At 47.6% G+C, this 21,358-nt stretch overlaps 1 protein-coding gene across 1 annotated transcript in view; it reads left to right on the forward strand.

The window, feature by feature from the left end:
- LOC146809147 (IgGFc-binding protein-like) overlaps positions 1–17,300 on the forward strand; it is a 175,553-nt gene extending 158,253 nt beyond the window's left edge. The window contains exon 3 of the mRNA XM_085614299.1: positions 15,963–17,300. Coding sequence (XP_085470425.1) covers positions 15,963–17,197 — 1,235 coding nt within the window. The 3' untranslated portion in view covers positions 17,198–17,300. The remainder of the gene's footprint in view (positions 1–15,962) is intronic.
- Positions 17,301–21,358: the final 4,058 nt, after the last annotated feature.

Genomic DNA, 21,358 nt, shown 5'->3' on the forward strand with positions numbered 1-21,358 from the left:
ATGAGTGAGACTACGTCGCACAGAAGCCTTAGCAACTGAATGAGGCAGTCTACAGAACAAAAACCAGTCTTCTCTTTTATACAGAATATTACGCTCTGGGCAACACCGCCCTTCTCTTGCAGTTGGTCATTCACATATTTTACTTCAAAGAACAAGCAGAGTCATGATTACAATCCCACATTTCAGTTCAGCCAGCCCGCAATTATTTACCCAGCAAGGCACAGATCCCTCATCAGATATCAGCAGGATCCAATAAACACGGGCACCTCCTGTTTGTAAAACAAGCCATAAAGCAGGAAGAGTCAGGTGTGAAAGAGATTAGTCAGGGTTCGTGTGGGAAGAAGGAATTTATGAAGCCTCGGGCCCTGATGCTAATCCCATTTGGCCGCAGTAAAAGGAACCGGCCGGACAGGGCTGACCTCGGGCAGTGGAGTCAGTTTGCACAGGTCACAGATAAGTCAAAGGAAGGCGCATGTGTTCTAGAGGCCTGTATTTGTTCTTAAAGTGTAGCCTATGTGAGGGCAACTATAAGATGGCCACCGCTCCAAGATGGAACCCACGGAGTCAATGTATAATAACGTATACATAGTGCAATCATAGCTAAAACGTTACACAAAGCACTTGTACATACCGCATTGACCATTCGCGGTTCGCTAATACCGGGATAGACAGGGGTAGGGCCCTGCCTCCTACGCGGTCCCAAATTTTAAAGTACGACAGCCTGGAGGGGTTATATAAGCCAATTTTCCGCCTCTCCTTCTCCAGCTCCAACAAGACCTCTAACAATGGAAACCTGTCTTTATTTCCTGGTTGGGCCGCATACATGCAATTAAAATGACAGTGCTGCCTACATTTTCGTATCTTTTTCAAGCACTACCCATTGATTTGGACAGGGAGCTTGACAGAGAGCCACATAGGCAGGAGATGGGCGTCATATCGCATTGCTTCATCATATTCCACCTATGCCAGCTGAGTGCTGCTTCTCATTAAACGAGGTACACCGTTCACTCTACTCAACTCAACCGCTGACAATCAGGGGAGGTACATAATTATCCAAGGGAATTTTGGAGGGACGGCCTTGACATTAGTAAATACGTATGGTCCAAACGCAGATGACCCATCTTTTTTTCGCATTGTTAGACACGGAACCCTGCGCCCGGATAAGAGTTAACGGCACCACATCAGAGCCCATTATTTTCTGCAAGAGGATGAGGCAAGGATGCCCACTTTCTCCGCTATTGTTCACATTAGCATTTGAACCTCTGGCCTGTATGATCAGACAGAGACATGCAGATACCGCATTACAGTTCCATCTTCGACCAGTTAGCATATCTTTATATGTAGACGACATGGTCATATATGTGCGCCATCCAGCAGATAACTTAAACAAACTTATCAGAGAATACATTTGATTTGAACATTACGCTGGTCTCAGTATACATTGATCTAAATCTGTGCTAATCCCGCTCACCCCCGCTACACCACAACCTCAGATAGATTATCCCCTACAATGGCAAACGGAATCGGTAGAATGCTTGGGCATATGGCTTCACAGAGATCCGGAAGTGGTACTCCGTGAAAAATATGGCAGAGCAATATCTAAATTAGGAGACCGAATAGACAGGTGGATTAGAATGCCCCTGTCGCTTGCTGATAGGATAGCAATACAGAAAATGATAATACTCCCTAGATTTCTTTATCTGTTCATGAACATACCGGTGAAACCTACCCAACATCTGTTTGATAAACTACGTACAGCCCTGCTACATCTGACATGGGCAGGTAGGCAGGCTAGGGTGGGGTGGGCAGACCTGACTGGGCCATACACACAGGGCGGATTCGGAGCTCCAGATCTGCAACTTTAATATTAATGTGCAGAGGCACAACATGCACACTACTGGCTGCATCCACATGCTCATATCCCACATATAGCAGTAGAACATGATAGTGCCAGCCCGACCCCCCTGATCACTTATATATCGGAACCCAGACGGATCACCCCGAGAGCTGAAATTAGTCCAGTTTGCTGCACGTCAATGGCATGGCACACGCTAGCTAGAGAGCACACAAGTTACCTACGTATGCACCGGCGCCACCTCTGAATAATCACCCACGGATAACTGTGATACAGGAAAAGAAAATGATGACATTACTGGAGGAAATGGGACTTCACACAATGGGTAATATATTTCCACATGGCCAATTCATATCACAAACAGATCCTTCTTTAAGTGTACATTGCGCCCCCTTAAAGATATTTGCATATCTACAACTAAGATCGGCAGTGAAAGAACTATACCCCACATTCCCTGGTGAGCCACGGACTCATAATGCACTTCAGATACTCTTGACTTCGCCAACACGCCAACGTCTAGTAACATCCCTTTACAATGCAGCACAACGTAAACAGTTCAGGGAACAGGACAAAGCACTAAAGAGATGGGACTCTACACTAGGATATACTAACACCAAAGAGGACTGGGAGTAAAGCTGCGCACTATTACAGTTGCTTACATCCAATTGTAATCTGAGCATCATACATTTCAAATTTATACACCAGGTATATTACACACCGGCGCAATTATACAACTATGGTCTAAGTACAGATGAACAATGTCATAGATGCAATACCCATGGTGCAGATTTTCTGCATATGGCCTGGTAGTGCCCACAACTCCAACAATACGGGCAGGACGTAACTAATATCCTTACTACTATGCTATCTGAATAGATACCTAGTGCACCCTTAGTTTGCTTACTGGGAATATACAAATTCAAACAAGCTAGACAACGTAAATTCCTGGCTGTGGCGTTATTACTGGCCAAACGGCCCATAGCATTGTGTTGGGGTGGTCAGGGACTACCACGGAGTAAGGACTGGATCATAGATATGACCTACTGTAAAGAAAAGTTGGCCACGTACCCTGAAAAAATACTGCAGGCTTCCAGACCAAAAGTTTTTTGGGATCCATTGGTACAATACCTCCAATCAATACAAACGGAAGACTGACCACAAGTTATCATATGCAAATCGCACTTCAATTGTATTAATGCCCACATTGATATGTTATTCATGTATAAGTAGTAGAGTGGTATGAAAATATTTTTTGATGCAAATAAATAGATTGCTCTGATATTATTGGTTTTTTGAGTGTAAGTGTTCCATCAGTGGGAGTGATTTGTTTAAACCCTAGATTGGGATTCTGATTGATTAGAGTGATTGAGTGATTTGATTAGTGTTGTTTCCAAAAAGGGAAAAAAATTATTTACTTTGCATAACACCCTAAACATAAATCACATTAGGCATCTGCATCACATTAGCATAAACACCAGAAGCATAAATCACATTAGGGCCTTGCGCCCTGCCAATCATGAAACTAACCCCCTGGCCAACTGGCCTTCCTATGGGGCTCAAATGCCCTATGTCCCAAGTGTTAGGGCATAGCTGCCAATGCAGCGAAGCCAAGGGCGCAAAGCGCTGGGGCCAAGGAGTATATCTCACTCCTTTCTCATTGTGTAAACCAAAATGCCCCCAAAGAAATAATAACTCTGGCACTACCAGTGCCTCTGGATCCCCACTGGGACTGTTCAAACAAATGTGCTGCCAAACGTTGCAGCTGCCCGCGCTGGTGCGGCACAGCTGTGAATAAAGTAAAGGGGCCCTGGCATGACTGTGCTCTCGGGGCCCCCACTGGTCTCTCTAAATCAAATCGGCCCCCAACGTTGGAGCGGCCCGCTCTCCTGCGGGTCCGCTCAAGCACCGACACTACTCTGTGAGCCCCCCCTCGCAGGGGCTCCTCTGGTACGATTGGTACCCAGCACAAGGCAAAAAGGGCAGCCCCACTCACCAGACTCGTCTCCCGCTGCTGCTCATGGTGTCATACTGCTGGATGGAAGCCCCACTCACCAGGGCTCCTCTGGGGATGTCAAGCCTCCCTCAGCCTCTGAACAGGTCCGGAGCGAGTCCTCACCAGCACTGCTCCTCTCTACATCATCCACGGGGCTCCCATTGGCTCACGGGAGCCCCGCTCGGGCCTACGCTGGCTTCTGGTTGGCTCTGCTGCCTCTTCCTCTCCAGCCGCGCTGCAATTGGCGGCCGCGGGTGCTCCGCCTCACCCACAACCAGGCACGGCCGCCTGGCTTCCGGGTCGCTCCCGGAGCAATGGCTCTTTCAGCAATTTCAAAGTGCAGGGTGGGCTCTGGCCAAGCACACAATGCGGGGTGGGTACCAGCCTAACAATAAAGCACAATGCGGGGCGGGCACCCGCTAAAGGCACCACAATTCGAGGTGGGCACCCGCCTTGTAGAAATAACTCATAAAGCGGGGTAGGCACCCGCTCGGCTTGCCAAATGCGGGGTGGGCTCCCGCTGCTGAAAGCAACAAATGCGGGGGAATACCCACGTCAGGATTCCCTCTCAGAGGGTGGCAGCTCCGCGCTGCGAAGCCCATTTTCTCCTTAGGCAGGAAAGCGCTATAGTCTAAAAAGAAAGTCCTTAGAGGGGAAGGGGGCAAAGCTGGGCCCCGGCACGGCAGCACCCAGGGCCCTCCAGCAGGGAGACAGTCCCTCGTGGAGGTTCCTCAAGAGGCCCAGCAGCAGCAAGCTCCCCAAGCACAGGAACAACACACAAACCATGGGGTCTCAGCCCCTACATTTATACAACCATTCTCTTTGTTCTGTAGACCACAGGGCTTAGGGGGACCAGCTAGAACTGGTTCTGGAGCACTCTGTTTACAGTGCTTACACCCTTCTTAAGGAATGGGGGCTCGGCTGTCAGACACAACACAGGGGGCAGAGCCAGCATTGTACAGGCTAGGCACAGACCTATTCAGGGACCAGGGACTTCTCCTCCCACTATTCCAAATGTAAATGTCCCATTCAGCCTAGTGATGACTCACCCAGCCCCTCCTGGAGCCACATACACTTCAGCAGCCACTGTCACTCAAAAGCCAGACATGCAATTCACATCAGGCAGGCAGATACATAGCACTCAGAAATGCCACCTTCTAAAAGTGGCATTTCTAAAATAGTTATAATAAATCTGCGCACACTATTGTGCAGCATTTATTATTATCATTCCAAATATTCTAAACTTGACCACGCTGCTCCTCTCATATCAGGAATTACCACTGAAGCACTTATCAGGGAATCCCCAATGCATTCCTATGGGAGGGCAGCCCCACAGTAGTGAGAAACCAGTAATGGCTGTCACTACCAGGACATGTCACACACTTAAGGTACATGTCCTACCTTTTACCTACAATACACCCTGCCCATAGGGCTAGCTAGGGCCACCTTAGGGGTGACTGACATGTAGTAAAAGGGGGGTCACGGACATGGCACACACTTTAGGTGCCACGTCACAGCAGCAGTAACACTGCGCGCACAGGCCCTGCAATGGCAGAGGCCTGAGATAGGTTTGAAAGGTTACTTTGGTGGGTGTCACAATCGGCGCTGCAAGCCCACCAGTACTGTGAGAAGTTGGCCTGGTATATGATGTTCACTAATTAAAGTGACCACCTTGTACCATGCCAAGCAACCCTTATGGTGTGGTTGTAAGTCAACCTTTTCGGACTAGCTGCCCTAGTGGTAGCGTAGGCTAAGCAGTCTTTGAGGCTAAACTCGTGAAGCGTGTTAAGCAGGCTGTTTTACCAAACGTAACCCCCTTTTATACCAATGAAAGGACACCACACAGATATATATTCAAAATATATATGTATTTATTTCTCAAAGTAACCCCTAGTCTCTTTTTGAGCACAGGAGCACAAATCGTCAAACAAGATTACAGTAGAATACACAGAAGTTGCACTTTATATGGATAGGCCCTGGTAGCCGCTCAAACCATATACTAAAATAGTGGTATAAGTACCACGAACAGAAAAGGGAAAAGGCCTAGGGCCTCTAGAATCGCTGGGCCTACAAGGAGCTAACTTCAGTTAGTGACCAGGAGGTCCACGGGTTGCGTGTGCAGAGCAAATAGTCACACGCGAGCTCCCATAGGTTTTCAATGGGTGCGTAAAAAGTACAAAGTTACTGCAAAGAGGATCTTCCGGATGGACTAGGAACTTAAGATTGGAAACACAGACACTAGAGATGATTCTCAACACTTGGGCACCGGAGTGCCAGCTTTACCTCACCCACAGGAAGCGGGTGCATAGGCGTCGAAGTGCATCGGGTTTCTTCTATCTGTTCAATGGAGCCTGTAGACAAAGATGCTGCAGGCGGTCGCCCCGGAAGAGATGCGGTGGATCCAAGAGTGGATCGGAGATGTTGAAGACCTGTAAGCAGAGGGGACAGTGTTCACAGTCACTAGCCAGTGACCAGCATGGCACCAGGTGGGTACCAGGCGATGTCGGGTGCAAACAGGAAGGAAGGTGTAGCTTGTCTCTGCAGCCACGTGGTCCCTGAAGGTCGACGATGTCCAGGAGTCAGGTCACGAGCTGTCCCACGCAGGCTCTCGCTGTCGACGGTGTCGGCAACTTGATCGAAGCAAACAAGCCTTGGCAAAAGCAATTGTTGTAGGAGATGAAATAAGCTGATGATTCTGACCAGCAAGGTCAGAGGGACTGCTCCTTTGGAGAGGAGCAAGGGCCAGTCTGGAGCAACCAGACCAGTGGTGTATTTCTTGAAGTTCGTCGCCAAGATGGCCACTAGCCAGCGGGCCAGCAACCGGTTAGGCGCGTCGAGTGGCAAAATGCAGAAGGGCCCCACGCAGATCGTGGAGATGCTGGAGGGCTCACCTTTGGTGCAAATGCTGCTCGAGGGTTGGGCTTCTCAGATCCCAAAGCACAACTTGGAGGGAGCCTCGGTTGTTGCACTTGCAGCTTGTCGTGGTCTTTTCAAGATGGCTGGCTCCACGTGTCTCGGTGCCTCCACGGGTCTCCTCTTCTCAGGGACTGTGGATCGGGCGGTGAGGTCTGGAGGTCCAGGTCTTGTCAGTCTCTGGGCTCGGGATCCGGCGGGAGGCAGCGGCAAAGCAGATGTTGATTCGCTGGATGGTGCTTGCGTTAGCAAGGTGGTCACTCCCTGACCACAGGGGAGATTGGCTTCAGTCCTCTGTGCGGCAGAGCGTCGAAGTTCCCGTCTTCTTCTTAGTTTCAAGTTGATTCCAGGATGTCTGAAGTCTTAGGACACAGCTCCTACCTTTAAGTGGATTCTAGGGGCCGGACTACCTGCTAGGTCCCTCCCTAAGGGTGGGACCAGGAAGGGGGGTGGTTACACCCCCAATCCTTTGTCCAGCTCGCCCCAGGCCCGGGACTGGTGTGCCCCAGGACCGGATTGAACTGGCATATGCACCGAGGCTCCTTGTGAGCCTCAGGCATGTCTGGTTTCTTTCAAGTCCTACCTGACCAATACACAAAATCCTGTCTGGGGTGGTGCACGCACCTCCCCTGGCAGGAAACCCTTTGTCCACACCTCCCAAGCTGGAAGGACTCCCAGCAGCAGGAGGGCAGACTTGTGTCTGTGGTGGCAGCATCCATTTTGTGGAGCTGAGGCTATGTCTGATTTTACCCGGGTTTCAGGTACTGTACATGTCGTTTCCCTCTAGAAGGGTGGAATGCTAACCCCGTCGCCAGAATTGGCGAGGGGTTAGTATTCCAATTTGTATGACACCTTACTCGACATGTTTTGATAAAGCCAAACCAAAGATAGCATTTAACCGCGAGGTTCATAATGCACTTAAGAGTATATGGTCTGACGATATCTGGAAACAGTAGAAGGAAGTTGTTCCGACCACTGCAGACAGGCTCAGCTCATGCCAGAGCACCATCTCACATGGAACCAAGCACTCTGCCTTCAGGATTGTTAAGGCCTGCCATAGGAGTGACTTATAGGTTAACATGTGTCCCATTTAAGGTTAGGTATAGATATACTACACCTAAGTAAGAGGTGGTTACACCAACTTACCCCAGCTGAGTGATCAGCCAGTTGTGTCAAATTTGTTAGGCCAAGCCTGGGGTGGCACAATACATGCTTCAGCCCCTGGCAGGCCTTAGATACACCAATGCCCTGGGTACCTAGTGTACACTGGTACAGGGGCTCACAGGGTGATCCACTTCCAATTGGTTATGCACCTAGGGTGCATAGTTTTAATTTAGTAGAGAGAACAGCAGGCTGGGGGTCTGATTGGCAGGCCCACAGCCTCAATATGTCAAAAACCAGTGAAGCAAAAAGCAAAAATTTGGGGTGACCATAGGATAGCAGACCCTACTCTCCTACACAACCCCCCCCCCCCCAAACGCAGGGACATTAAACTAGCCTTGACCAGTCTCGTCTTCATGTCCTAAGTGGAAGTACCTGGAGAGACCATCTGCATTCCCATGGTCAGTACCTGGCCGGTGCTCCACTGTAAAGTCCATCCCCTGTAGGGAAATGGACCACCTAAGCAGTTTGGGGTTTTCACCCTTCATCTGATTTAGCCACAAGAGGGGCTTATGGTCGGTCTGAATCTTGAAGTGAGTGCCAAACAAGTATGGCCTCAGCTTCTTCAGGGCCCACACCACAGCAAAGGCCTCCCTCTCAATAGCTGACCAATTCTTCTCTCTGGGGGTCAACCTTCTGCTAATAAAAGCAATGGGTTGGTCTTGACCATCTACATTAAGTTGTGACAGCACAGCTCCCACACCCAACTCAGAAGGATCTGTTTGGACAATAAACTCTTTGGAGTAGTCAGGACTTTTCAGGATAGGTGCAGAGCACATGGCCTCCTTCAGGTCATCAAATGCCTTTTGACAGCTTACTGTCCACTGAACCTTTTTGGGCATCTTCTTGGATGTCAGATCATTAAGAGGAGTCACAATGGACCCATAGTTCTTAACAAACTTCCTGTAGTACCCAGTCAAGCCCAAGAAAGCTCGAACTTGAGTCTGGGTGGTTGGAGGGGACCAGTCCTTGATGGATTGTATCTTACTCTCCAGTGGTTGAACTTGGCCTCCACCTACAAGGTGGCCCAAATACACAACCTTACTCTGCCCTATCTGGCACTTAGTAGCCTTGATAGTGAGGCCTGCCCTTTGCAGGGCCTCAAGAGCCTTCTTCAGGTGGATCAGGTGATCCTCCCAGGTGGAGCTAAAGACAGCAATGTCATCAAGATATGCTGCACAAAAGTCATCCAACCCAGTAAGGACTTGGTTCACCAGCCTTTGGAAGGTGGCAGGTGCATTCTTCAGACCAAAGGGCATCACCACAAATTGGTAGTGCCCACCTGGGGTTGAGAATGCTGTTTTGGCCTTAGACTCCTCAGCTAATCTGATTTGCCAATAGCCAGCTGTCAAGTCAAATGTGCTCAAAAACTTAGCTGAAGCTAGTTTGTCTATGAGCTCATCTGCCCTTGGAATAGGGTGTGCATCTGTCCTGGTGACAGCATTGAGACCCCTGTAGTCCACACAGAACCTCATCTCTCTCTTGCCATCTTTGGTGTGAGGTTTGGGGACCAGAACCACTGGGCTAGCCCAGGGGCTCTCTGAGGGTTCAATGACACCTAATTCCAGCATTTTATGTACCTCAGCCTTTATACAGTCCCTGACGTGGTCAGGTTGTCTGTAGAGCTTGTTCTTTACAGGCAGACTGTCACCAGTGTCCACAACATGGGTACACCAGTCAGTTTGGCTAGGTATTAGGGAAAACAGATGTTGAAATGATTTTAGAACTTGCCTACATTCAGTCTGCTGATGGGCAGTGAGGTTGCCTCCAAGGGTCACTCCTTCAACTGAGCCATCTTCAGGGTTTTGAGACAACAGGTCTGGGAGAGGGTCACTCTCTTCCTCCTGTCCCTCATCTGTAGCCATGAGCAAGCCCATGTCTGCCCTGTCAACATATGCTTTTAACCTGTTAACATGGAGTACCCTGTGGGGACTCCTGGGAGTTCCTAGGTCCACCAAGTAGGTGACCTCTCCCTTCTTTTCCAGGATTGTATGGGGTCCAGACCATTTGTCTTGGAGTGCTGCTGGGGCCACTGGCTCCAACACCCATACCTTCTGTCCTGGCTGAAACTCAACCAAGACAGCCTTTTGGTCATGCCAAGCTTTCTGTAAGGCCTGGCTTGCCTCAAGGTTTTTGGATGCCTTCTCCATATACTCAGCCATCCTGGAGCGGAGACCAAGTACATAGTCCACTATGTCTTGTTTAGGCTTTTTGAGAGGTAACTCCCATCCTTCCTTCACTAAACACGGTGGGCCTCTTACAGGGTGCCCAAACAATAATTCAAAGGGGCTGTAGCCAACCCCCTTTTGTGGGACCTCTCTGTAAGCAAACAGAAGGCAGGGTAGAAGGATGTCCCATCTTCGCCTGAGCTTTTCAGGTAATCCTTTGATCATACCCTTTAGGGTCTTGTTGAATCTCTCAACAAGCCCATTGCATTGTGGGTGATAAGGGGTGGTGAACTTGTAGTTGACACCACATTCCTTCCACATAGCTGTCAAGTATCCTGACATGAAGTTGGTACCTCTGTCAGATACTACCTCCTTAGGAAACCCCACTCTGGAGAATACTCCCAGCAGGGCCCTGGCCACAACAGGTGCTGTAGTGGTCCTAAGGGGAATTGCCTCTGGATACCTGGTGGCATGATCCACTACCACCAGTATAAATCTGTGCCCAGATGCAGTGGGAGGATCCATGGGACCCACTATGTCTATTCCCACTCTTTTAAAGGGGACCCCCACCACAGGTAGTGGTATTAGGGGGGCCTTTGTTGTGCCACCTGATTTGCCACTGGCTTGGCAGGTCACACAAGAGCGACAAAACTCCTTTGTATCTTCATTCATGTGAGGCCAGTGAAAGTGAGGGACAAGCCTGTCCCAAGTCTTGTTCTGGCCTAAGTGTCCTGCTAAAGGAATATCATGGGCCAAGGTTAGAAGGAAGCCCCTAAATTGCAGAGGTATAACCAACCTCCTGGTGGCACCAGGCTTGGGGTCTCTAGTAAGGGTGGGCGTAGTTCGCGAAGTAGCACTTCGCGAAGCTACGCAAAGTGAAGTTCGCACTACGCGAGCTACGCGTAGCACTTCGCGAACTGCGAAGTAACATGTTCGCACTGTGCAAGATGTTGTTTTCAATGATTGCACAGTGCGGACAAGCAACCGGCACTGTGCAATCATTGAAAATGGCATCTTGCACAGTGCGAGCTGTAGTTTTCTGCTGCTCGAGTAGATTTTTCCTCGAGCTGCAGCTTTCTCAACGCGAACTGGTAGTTTCTCATCGCGAGCGGTCGCGAGCATACGTGACCCCTCGCAATGAGAAACCTGACCTTCTCGCGTTGGGAATCTCGCCGGGAGGTTTATTTTCCATGCTCGCGATCGCGAACAAGGAAAAAGTCTCGCCAGGATGTCATTTTGCTTGCTCGCGGTCGCCAACTTGACGTTGAGGACCGCGAGCAAGCAAAAAATGACCGCAGCACTACGCAACACTACGCTACGCGTGTTCGCACTGTGCTACGTGCAGTTCACGTAGCGCGAAGTAGCGTGAACTTCGCAAACTACGCGAGCGTAGCGTAGTGCTTCGCCCAGGCCTAGTCTCTAGCCTCTGAATAAAGGAGCCATTCATCCCAATACACTTTATGGGTACCTTGAGCATTCCCAGCAGCCTCAGCAGCAGCCAGCTGTCTGAGGGGTTCAAGAGAGGGACAGGATAACTGAGCCTGCCTCAAGTCAGCCCTTGAAGGTCCCCCTGTCCCCAGAAACTCAACCTGATCAGGTTCAAGCTCTTCAGGGACAGTTCCTTCAGGGTTCTCTAGATCAGCTTCCTGGGAAGGCTGATCACCCCTCTGAGGCAGGGGGGAAGGCACAGCCTTGACCCTCCTGTTCTTCTTCTTGGTAGGTGCTTGGTCCATTGTTCCAGGATCCAAGACCTGAGGTTCAGTAAGGCACTTTTTGGCCTGTGACCTGGTCACAGCAAGGACATGTGGTGATATACCTAACATCTCTGCATGTGTCCTGTACTCCACTTCAGACCATAGAGAACTCTCTAGGTCATTGCCCAACAAACATTCTACTGGGAGGTCTGCACTAACCACAACCCTTTTGAGGCCAGTTACCCCTCCCCATGAGAAGTTAACAACTGCCACACTATGTGAAGTAGTGGCATTGCTGGCATTGGTCACCAGGTAATTCTCACCTGGTATGTACTGTCCAGGATCCACAAAGCCTGGAGTCACCATAGTGACACTGGCACATGTGTCCCTGTAGGCTTGAGCCACTTTTTCATTAATTAAAGGAGTCTGTCTGTACTTGCCCAGGTTACTGGGGCTCACAGTCAGGGACAAGTCAATGTCCCCATCACAGATCAAGACTGCCTGTGTCAGGGTTCTGTCTAAGTCAGAATCTCCTTTAGTTCCCATATTGATTCCCACTACACCCTTCGTCTGGGGACCAACACTGCTAACAGTAGTACTAGGAGCAGGTGCCTTAGGGGCAACAGTGTTGGGGGCTCCACCCTTTTTGCAATCACTAGTCCAGTGAGTTGTATTCTTGCAATGATTGCACCAGGGTTTCTTTTGACCTTCTTTCTTCTTTTTGGACTGTTGGGACCCACCCTCCTTAGCAGTAGTTTGGGGCCCTGTTGAAGACTTCTGGTCTTTAGATTTCTGATCTCCACTCTTTTGGTCTGTTTTCTTCTGATCACCCCCTTGGCCCTGGTTCTGTTTTTTTTGCTTAACCCTGGTTCTGACCCATTTGTCTGCCTTCTTTCCCAATTCTTGGGGAGAGGTCAGATCAGAGTCAACCAAGTGTTGATGCAGTTGCTGGTTTTGACAGTTATTTAAAATCTGTTCTCTCATCATCAAATTATACAATCCTGTAAAATCAGATACCTTACTTCCCAGCAACCAACCCTCCAAAGCCTTAGTGGCACATTCAATGTATTCAGACCAGTCCTGAGTCTGTGTCTTTTGGGTGTCTCTGAACATTAACCTGTACTGCTCAGTGGTTAAGCCTAACCCATCAACTAGGACACTCTTCAGGACTCTGTAGTTTCTGACATCCTCTTCTCTAACAGTGAGGAGTCTGTCTCTGCCTCTTCCTTCAAAGGAGAGCCAGAGGATTGCTGCCCACTGGTCTTCAGGAACCTGCTGTACTTTGCAGGCTCTCTCAAGAGCAGTTATCCATTTGTGGATATCATCCCCACTTTTGTAGGGGGGCACAACCTTAGACAGGTTCCTATTATCAAAGACCCTATCTTTGTCCTTAGGGACAATGCTGCCACCAGTGGGTATAGACCCACTCTCTTTATGCTGCCTAGCCTTGCTCAGTTTCTCTTCCATCAGGGCTACTTCTAGCTCCTGCTTCCTGATCCTCAGCTGGGCTTCTTGCATTCTGGCCTCATGTTCCCTCCTCTGAGGGGTGGTCATCCTTTTCCTGGAGTGACCTTGAGAGCCTCTAGAGCCATGAGAAGCATTGGATTCACCTGAGTGATTCCTTTGCCTCCCAAGCCCTGTGTTAAGTCCACTGGGGAGATCCAATGGGGTAAACCCACTGTCAGTCCCCAATAGCCTTAGTTTAGCTGGGCCAAGTATAACACTTGGCACTGGGCTAGTTCTCCCTTCATCCTCACTCACATCTGTATCCCCACCACTTTCCTCCTCTGTAGTATGGTGTTCATCTAAGGGATGGCTATTGGCAAGGGGTACCTCAGTGGCATCTTCAGAAGGGGGGCCTCCTGTTCCTGTCCCTAAGGGGGCTAACTGGGAAGCTTTCTCGAGCTCTTTCTGATTTTCATCATTCTGTAAGAGTTCTCTGAGCTCAGCAGAGATAGGGTTCTTGGGCTGTTTAAGGCCTCTGAGGCTTGACAAATGCCTGAGCTCATTCTGATTTAGGGTAGCAAAGATGGATGGTGCCCTCTTGGGGTCACTCCCAACAGAGATGGGTACATTGGACCCCTCTGCCCCAGCCATTGCTCTTAAGTGTGGGTGAATGTGTTGCAATCTACCTACACTTGGGTTTACCTACTAAACCTATCTAGTAGTTGTAGTCAGGGTGTGCTACTCCCTTTGATCTACAACAACTAAGTTCAGTAGAACTTAAGTATATCTAATCTTGTTTTATATGTACCTACAGGTACCTATGTGATCTTTCAATTGGTAACCAAGAGATTACAATGGTAAAACACAGCAAGCTCAAATCCAACCGCTGCTCACCAATGTGAGAAGTTGGCCTGGTATATGATGTTCACTAGTTAAAGTGACCACCTTGTACCATGCCAAGCAACCCTTATGGTGTGGTTGTAAGTCAACCTTTTCGGACTAGCTGCCCTAGTGGTAGCGTAGGCTAAGCAGTCTTTGAGGCTAAACTCGTGAAGCGTGTTAAGCAGGCTGTTTTACCAAATGTAACCCCCTTTTATACCAATGAAAGGACACCACACAGATATATATTGAAAATATATATGTATTTATTTCTCAAAGTATCCCCTAGACTCTTTATGAGCACAGGAGCACAAATCGTCAAACAAGATTACAGTAGAATACACAGAAGTTGCACTTTATATGGATAGGCCCTGGTGGCCGCTCAAACCATATACTAAAATAGTGGTATAAGTACCACGAACAGAAAAGGGAAAAGGCCTAGGGCCTCTAGAATCGCTGGTCCTACAAGGAGCTAACTTCAGTTAGTGACCAGGAGGTCCACGGGTTGCGTGTGCAGAGCAAATAGTCACACGCGAGCTCCCATAGGTTTTCAATGGGTGCGTAAAAAGTACAAAGTTACTGCAAAGAGGATCTTCCGGATGGACTAGGAACTAAAGATTGGAAACACAGACACTAGAGATGATTCTCAACACTTGGGCACCGGAGTGCCAGCTTTACCTCACCCACAGGAAGCGGGTGCATAGGCGTCGAAGTGCGTCGGGTTTCTTCTATCTGTTCAATGGAGCCTGTAGACAAAGATGCTGCAGGCGGTCGCCCCGGAAGAGATGCGGTGGATCTGAGAGTGGATCGGAGATGTTGAAGACCTGTAAGCAGAGGGGACAGTGTTCACAGTCACTAGCCAGTGACCAGCGTGGCACCAGGTGGGTACCAGGCGATGTCGGGTGCAAACAGGAAGGAAGGTGTAGCTTGTCTCTGCAGCCACGTGGTCCCTGAAGGTCGACGACGTCCAGGAGTCGGGTCACGAGCTGTCCCACGCAGGCTCTCGCTGTCGGCGGTGTCGGCAACTTGATCGAAGCAAACAAGCCTTGGCAAAAGCAATTGTTGTAGGAGATGAAATAAGCTGATGATTCTGACCAGCAAGGTCAGAGGGACTGTCCTTTGGAGAGGAGCAAGGGCCAGTCTGGAGCAACCAGACCAGCGGTGTATTTCTTGAAGTTCGTCGCCAAGATGGCCACTAGCCAGCGGGCCAGCAACCAGGGTGATCCACTTCCAATTGGTTATGCACCTAGGGTGCATAGTTTTAATAGTTTTAATTTAGTAGAGAGAACAGCAGGCTGGGGGTCTGATTGGCAGGCCCACAGCCTCAATATGTCAAAAACCAGTGAAGCAAAAAGCAAATATTTGGGGTGAGCATAGGATAGCAGACCCTACTCTCCTACAAGTACCATTTAATTTACCAGCCCTGGGTATGTGAGATACCACTTTAAAAGGGACAGACAGGCAAATTAAATAGGCCAAAGAGGTGTAGACTAATCTTACCAGATTTAACAGAGAGCACACGCACTTTACACTGGGCAGCAGTGCTAAAGTGCCCAGTGTCCTAAAACCACCAGCACCATGTCAGGAAAAAGGCTAGGAGAGACGCAAAAAGTTTAGGGATGACCCCGCAAAAAGGGCCAAGTCCAACAGAGACTTTATACCTTCTTAGAATTTTGTTGACGTTCTGTATTCTTTAATTGTTGCTGCTGTGAGCTGGCAATAAATGAGACTTCACAATGTTAGCCTCTGTGTCCTGCCATAAAAAATGTTGTAGTGTCAGGTAATGGTAAAGGCTTTTTTTTAAATGTGCTATAATACAGCAACTGCTCATGGTTACATTGTGTTCTTTCTAGGTGCATCTTTGGCAGCCCAGCTCGGCCAGGAATTTATCACAGCATTCATGGAGAATGGACAAGCTCCCACTTACAATGCCATTCTGAGTCTGGTCATCACAGTCTATGAAGTGCCCACAAAGGTCTCCATCTTCATCCCGCAGACTGACGCGAAGGATGTCCATTTCTATCGAAAGCAGTCTACATGGGTCCGCATCCCCGACTTTATCGAGATGTCAGGCAGCGGAGTATTCTCAGCCTCCACAATTACCATCCGATCTGACAAACAAATATCTGTGATTTCACAAACCCGCAAACTATACACCTCTGGCAGAACAGTCGTTAATCCTGTGACAGCCCTGGGCACGGAATACTATGTCATCACCCCGTACGAGGAACCGCAACAACCTTTCAAAGAATTTGCCGTCATCAACTACAATGAGGAGAACACAGTTGATGTTTACCTCAAGGGGGCGGTGTCGTTCCAAGGACAGACGCATGTGGCTGGTGACAAACTGCAGGTTCTTATGGCGCCCTTTGAAGCTTTGCAACTCCAAAGCTCCGATGACCTCTCAGGCACAAGAGTCGTGTCTGAGAAGCGAATCGCTGTGCTGACAGGCGACAGATGCTCTTGGCTGCATAGTCAGTGCGACCATGTTTACGAGCAGCTTCTGCCTGTCAGCAGCTGGGGCACAACCTTCTTTGTGCCCCCCTTGCCCTTCCAGTCTAGGTATGATGTGGCCTATGTCGTCGCCTCCCAGCAAACAACAGTCAGCTACACAACAGGCTCAAGCAAGATGAAAAGAGACATGCTGGCAGGAGAGGTTCTCAGGATTCAAGTGAGGTTCAAAAACCCACTCTTCGTCACTGCAAGCTCTGGCATCCAAGTGCTGTTTCACTGCACCGGTGGTTTGTCCCACTACAAGCAGTATGATCAGTTTTTTACCAGTATTCCGGACACCGGTGCGTTCTGCAAATCCTACAGCATTTACGGTAGCACTAAATTTAGCAACTCAGCACTGATTGTGATAAAGACCTCTGACAAACAAGGGCTTCGGTTCGATGGGCGGCCTCTTAGAGTTTATCGGTGGTACCAGTTCCCAAAGACCGACTACTCCTGGGGGTTGTACATATATACATTTGGTAAGAGAGCGGGCTCACATCGTGTCACGCATCCCAGCTCAAAGTTTGAGCTCCTCTCTTTCGGGATCGCAGACCAGCATGGTTACGGTGGCCAGGCCGTGTGCACCGAGTGAATCAGGTTGGATTTCATCGTCATGATGCCTTCATGAAGGCATATACTGCACATTGAGGCATCGCTGGTACGATGAGGTCACAGCAGAAACACTAGGGGCCCGATTCACAGAACTAACTTAAGACAAAATCCTAAACTTACTACCATTTTGGTATTCACAGAAGGCACTTACTCATTTTGGTATTCACAGAAGGCACTTACTCATTTCGGTATTCACAGAAGTTAGGAGTCCTAACTTTAGGACTCCTAAATGCCTTCTGTGAATTCCGAAAGCCTTAAAATTAGGATTTTTCTCAGTTTAGTAGTAGTACAGTTAGGACTCCTAACTTTAGGACTCCTAAATGCCTTCTGTGAATACCGAAAGTCTTAAAATAAGGATTTTTCTCAATTTAGTAGTAGTAAAGTTAGGACTCCTAACTTTAGGACTCCTAAATGCCTTCTGTGAATACCGAAAGCCTTAAAATTAGGATTTTTCTCAGTTTAGTAGAAGTAAAGTTAGGAGTCCTAACTTTAGGACTCCTAAACTGAGAAAATCCTAATTTTAAGACTTTCTATATTCACAGAAGGCATTTAGGAGTCCTAAAGTTAGGACTCCTAACTTCTGTGAATACCGAAGTGAGTAAGTGTCTTCTGTGAATACCAAAATGAGTAAGTGCATTCTGTGAATACGAAAATGGTAGTAAGTTTAGGATTTTGTCTTAAGTTAGTTCTGTGAATCGGGCCCTAGATATTCCTATCGACTAAGTGGCACTAAATACTCCCTGATACTGAATGCAATAAGCTACAAAATGTATTTTAGGCCATGCATTTTGCAAAAATCAGTTCTTTTGAAACTAAGCATTCAATATATTTCTTGTTCTAAGCTGTTAATATATTCCTTTCATTATAACATAACGGAAATATATATATAGATTGTCAAAATATTGTTCATTAAAACAAATCATTTCTTGTCCTCACACAGTTGAGACTCTGTTGTACTGGTATTATTTTACTTGATATTTCGAGCTACACATGTATTTTCGTTTTGAGCTCTACTGTGATATACTCAGGCGTGTTTGCTTTCTATTGCCTTTAGCTAAGTGCCAGGCTAGTTCCGAGGGGATTAGGGAGGCCACAGACATCTGGGTAACATTTGTAACACATCTCAACTACTGCCTCTGATACCTGAGGACCTAGACAATAAAGCACATTTGCTAAAGTCGAGGGCCTGATTTGAAGTCTGTGACTTTCAGAGGTCAAAGCTGAGTCCAGGAGTGAGATACAAGTCTAGATGCTCACACACAGGTAACACATACAGGAAAGAATGCATTGACCCGTCTCTTGTGTTAATTTTAAAAATATGGCTTTTATTCTCTATTGTTTTCAGCAGTGTAGTGTTAATGGGGTAATTACTTACCAATAAACTATTTATCCTGGTCTTTCACGTCAATTTAAAAAAAAAAGAGGTCTTCCTCATCTTAATGAGGGTTTACGTGTCTCAGCTGGTAAACTCAGTGACTGGCCAAGGTAAGCCCCACCCTTCTTCTCAGGACCTAAACGCTAGCCCTAATCAGAGGGATATACTGTTGTTGCTAAACTTTATTCATGCCCAGTGGACTCTTTTACCAGGAGAGCAGGCGGGAACTTAGAACTGTCACTAGAAAGACCAGGACTTTGAGTAATGAATATTACCTGTAAGTAACCAGATCATTGCCCCCTAGTCACAGTCCTAAGAAGGCAAGGATGCACCCAAGCTTTAGATGTGACCACGGTGCGCATAAAACAGGAAACAGCACTCAAGATTTGCGACACCCACTGCCGAATGTCAACATTTAATCCGAAAAAACAATAACCTATGAAGCCATTACACTCAATGAAAAGAAAACTCCAGATAGATCTCTCTTAAAAGGTAACTTTAAATGTAACATGAATGTGTACGGTAATGAGTCGACACTTTGACTTGTGCTTCTCCTCCCCTCCTTCTTCTCCACAGAGACGGCCAGCCAGGGCTTCCATAGAATGGAAAGTTCATGGGGGCATATTATTAAAACAGGCGATAAAATGATCGCCGCTTTAGCGGCAGAAAACTGCCGCTAAAACAGCGATAATGGGCTTGATAATTTGCTCTATGGAATTCCAATTGAAGCCCACGTTAAAGGTGAAGAACGTCTAACATGGGCTTCAATTGGAATTCCATAGAGCAAATTATCAAAGCCATTATCGCCGTTTTAGCTGCAGTTTTCTGCCGCTAAAGCGGGGGATAATTTTATCGCCTGTCTTGATAATATGCCCCATTGTCTTCTATCGCATCCAAAATGGCGGACAAGCTAAACTCCTAACTAACTGTGCTACAATTTCAAAAGAAACTGTTTGGTGTGCCTTGCATTCGCCAAACAATGGGGCAAGGCTCTAGAGCATTTCAAATGCCAAACTGACACAGTTCAGAAAAATAGAATACCATACAATCACCCAAACAGTGGCAACTCGAAATAAAACATTTATGGTATGTGCAGAAATGATTCTCTTTCCCCGGAAGTCACCAGTAAGTTCAGCGTTACTTCACCCTTTCCCCCATGTTAATAATTTACAGAATGAAGACCATTGTGATCGCTGTCGCAGAGCGATCATAAAGTGAAAGAAGCTAAACGAATCACAAAATAGAATTATGCAACGTTGCCTAATCCCCCCCAGCTTATTACTATCCCCACAATGAATACTAATACAGTCTATTCTGACCTAATGCCATCTGTAAGAAGTCCAGGGCAGATTTTCCATAGTGCTGTGTTGCCCTTGCGTCACGCAAGATAGCACAAGGGAAATCAATCAATCATAGCGCGGCTACACACCCATGAGGGTCTCAAGGCACTGAAGGGGTGGGGGGGGGGGGCTGATCTATTTGGGTGCGGCGGTTCAGTCGAAGAGCCAAGTCTTGAGGTCCTTCCTGAACTGCAGCACATGTAGAAATAGAATAGATTTTGCGCAGAAAGGGCTTCATTCCTGCACAAAAAACAATTCTGCCTGTGGCACAGGCAACCTTGCACCATGTTGCAAGGGTGCCTACGCTGGTGCTAGGCAGCCAAAAGTATGCCAGTGCATGGAGAAGACAGGAATGTGCTCTATGATGGAAAATATGGTGCATTCCTGTCCTCTCCTTTTCATGCAGAGCAGTGCAGTGCAGCGAGTTGTTTTGCTGCATTACTTTGCGTAAAAGTCACACTATCTTGTTACAGAAACAATGGAAGTCTCATAAACAGTGATATAGATAGGAACAGCTTTGAATAGTGTTGAATGCTTCCTCTGTAGTTCTAGGAAGCAGCAATGCACATTTTAGGTCATTTCCAGTGTCGAAATCCCACAGTCTTTATGAACAAACAGTTTCCATAATCTTTAGCTACCTTTGTCTTGATGCTTATGGAGCTCTCATCTCATCATACACAAAAGCCTTTTTGTTCTCCAACTTGAATTTGTCATCACATCACTTCCTTTTGTATATAGACGTTGCTGGTGCCCTCTTTATAACTCTCAAATTAGACCCTCCAATACTGTCCGTATTTCACTCCTGATTGCACTGGTCTTCCAGGTCCTAAGACTCAGACTCATGATCTCACTGTTATTTCAAAACCAATCTAACATTTTTTTTGTTTTAGGTATTACCTTAGTAAAGCATACCTATGTGATCTTACTCTCCTTGGTCAGTGTTTTATTATGGATGAAGAGATGTTTTCTCATTAGGACTCGCACCATAAGCCTCTTTCATTCCAAACATCTGGAAACGCATTTGTCTCTGTAACTATATAGTAATGGCTTTCAGTTACAGCTGGCGGAAATTATGCTACACACCTATTTATTGCCTTCACCAAACGATTCTGCTTTTACTGGTGTGACCATAACTTGCCAAAATATTTTACTGATGCTTTCGGCAGTGTCTCCACTTCTGTCTGATCACTCCTCAAATGACACCTTCCTTAATCTCACCCACAAGCAAGGTAAGCCACTCAATTTTATGCTAATTTCAAACACTTTATCCAAATCTAAACCCATCATCGCTCCATCTGACATCACACATTTCACATGCAAATCAGTTCGCCTCCTTGTAGATCGCTCTCTCATGTACCCATCTGCTGTAGAAAACAGGACCCCACTGCTCTCACTGCTTTCCACGTGATCTTCATAAAGACCTCAC

This window comes from Triturus cristatus, chromosome 7 (genome assembly GCF_964204655.1).
Source record: "Triturus cristatus chromosome 7, aTriCri1.1, whole genome shotgun sequence".
In the NCBI taxonomy this organism is placed as follows: domain Eukaryota; kingdom Metazoa; phylum Chordata; class Amphibia; order Caudata; family Salamandridae; genus Triturus; species Triturus cristatus.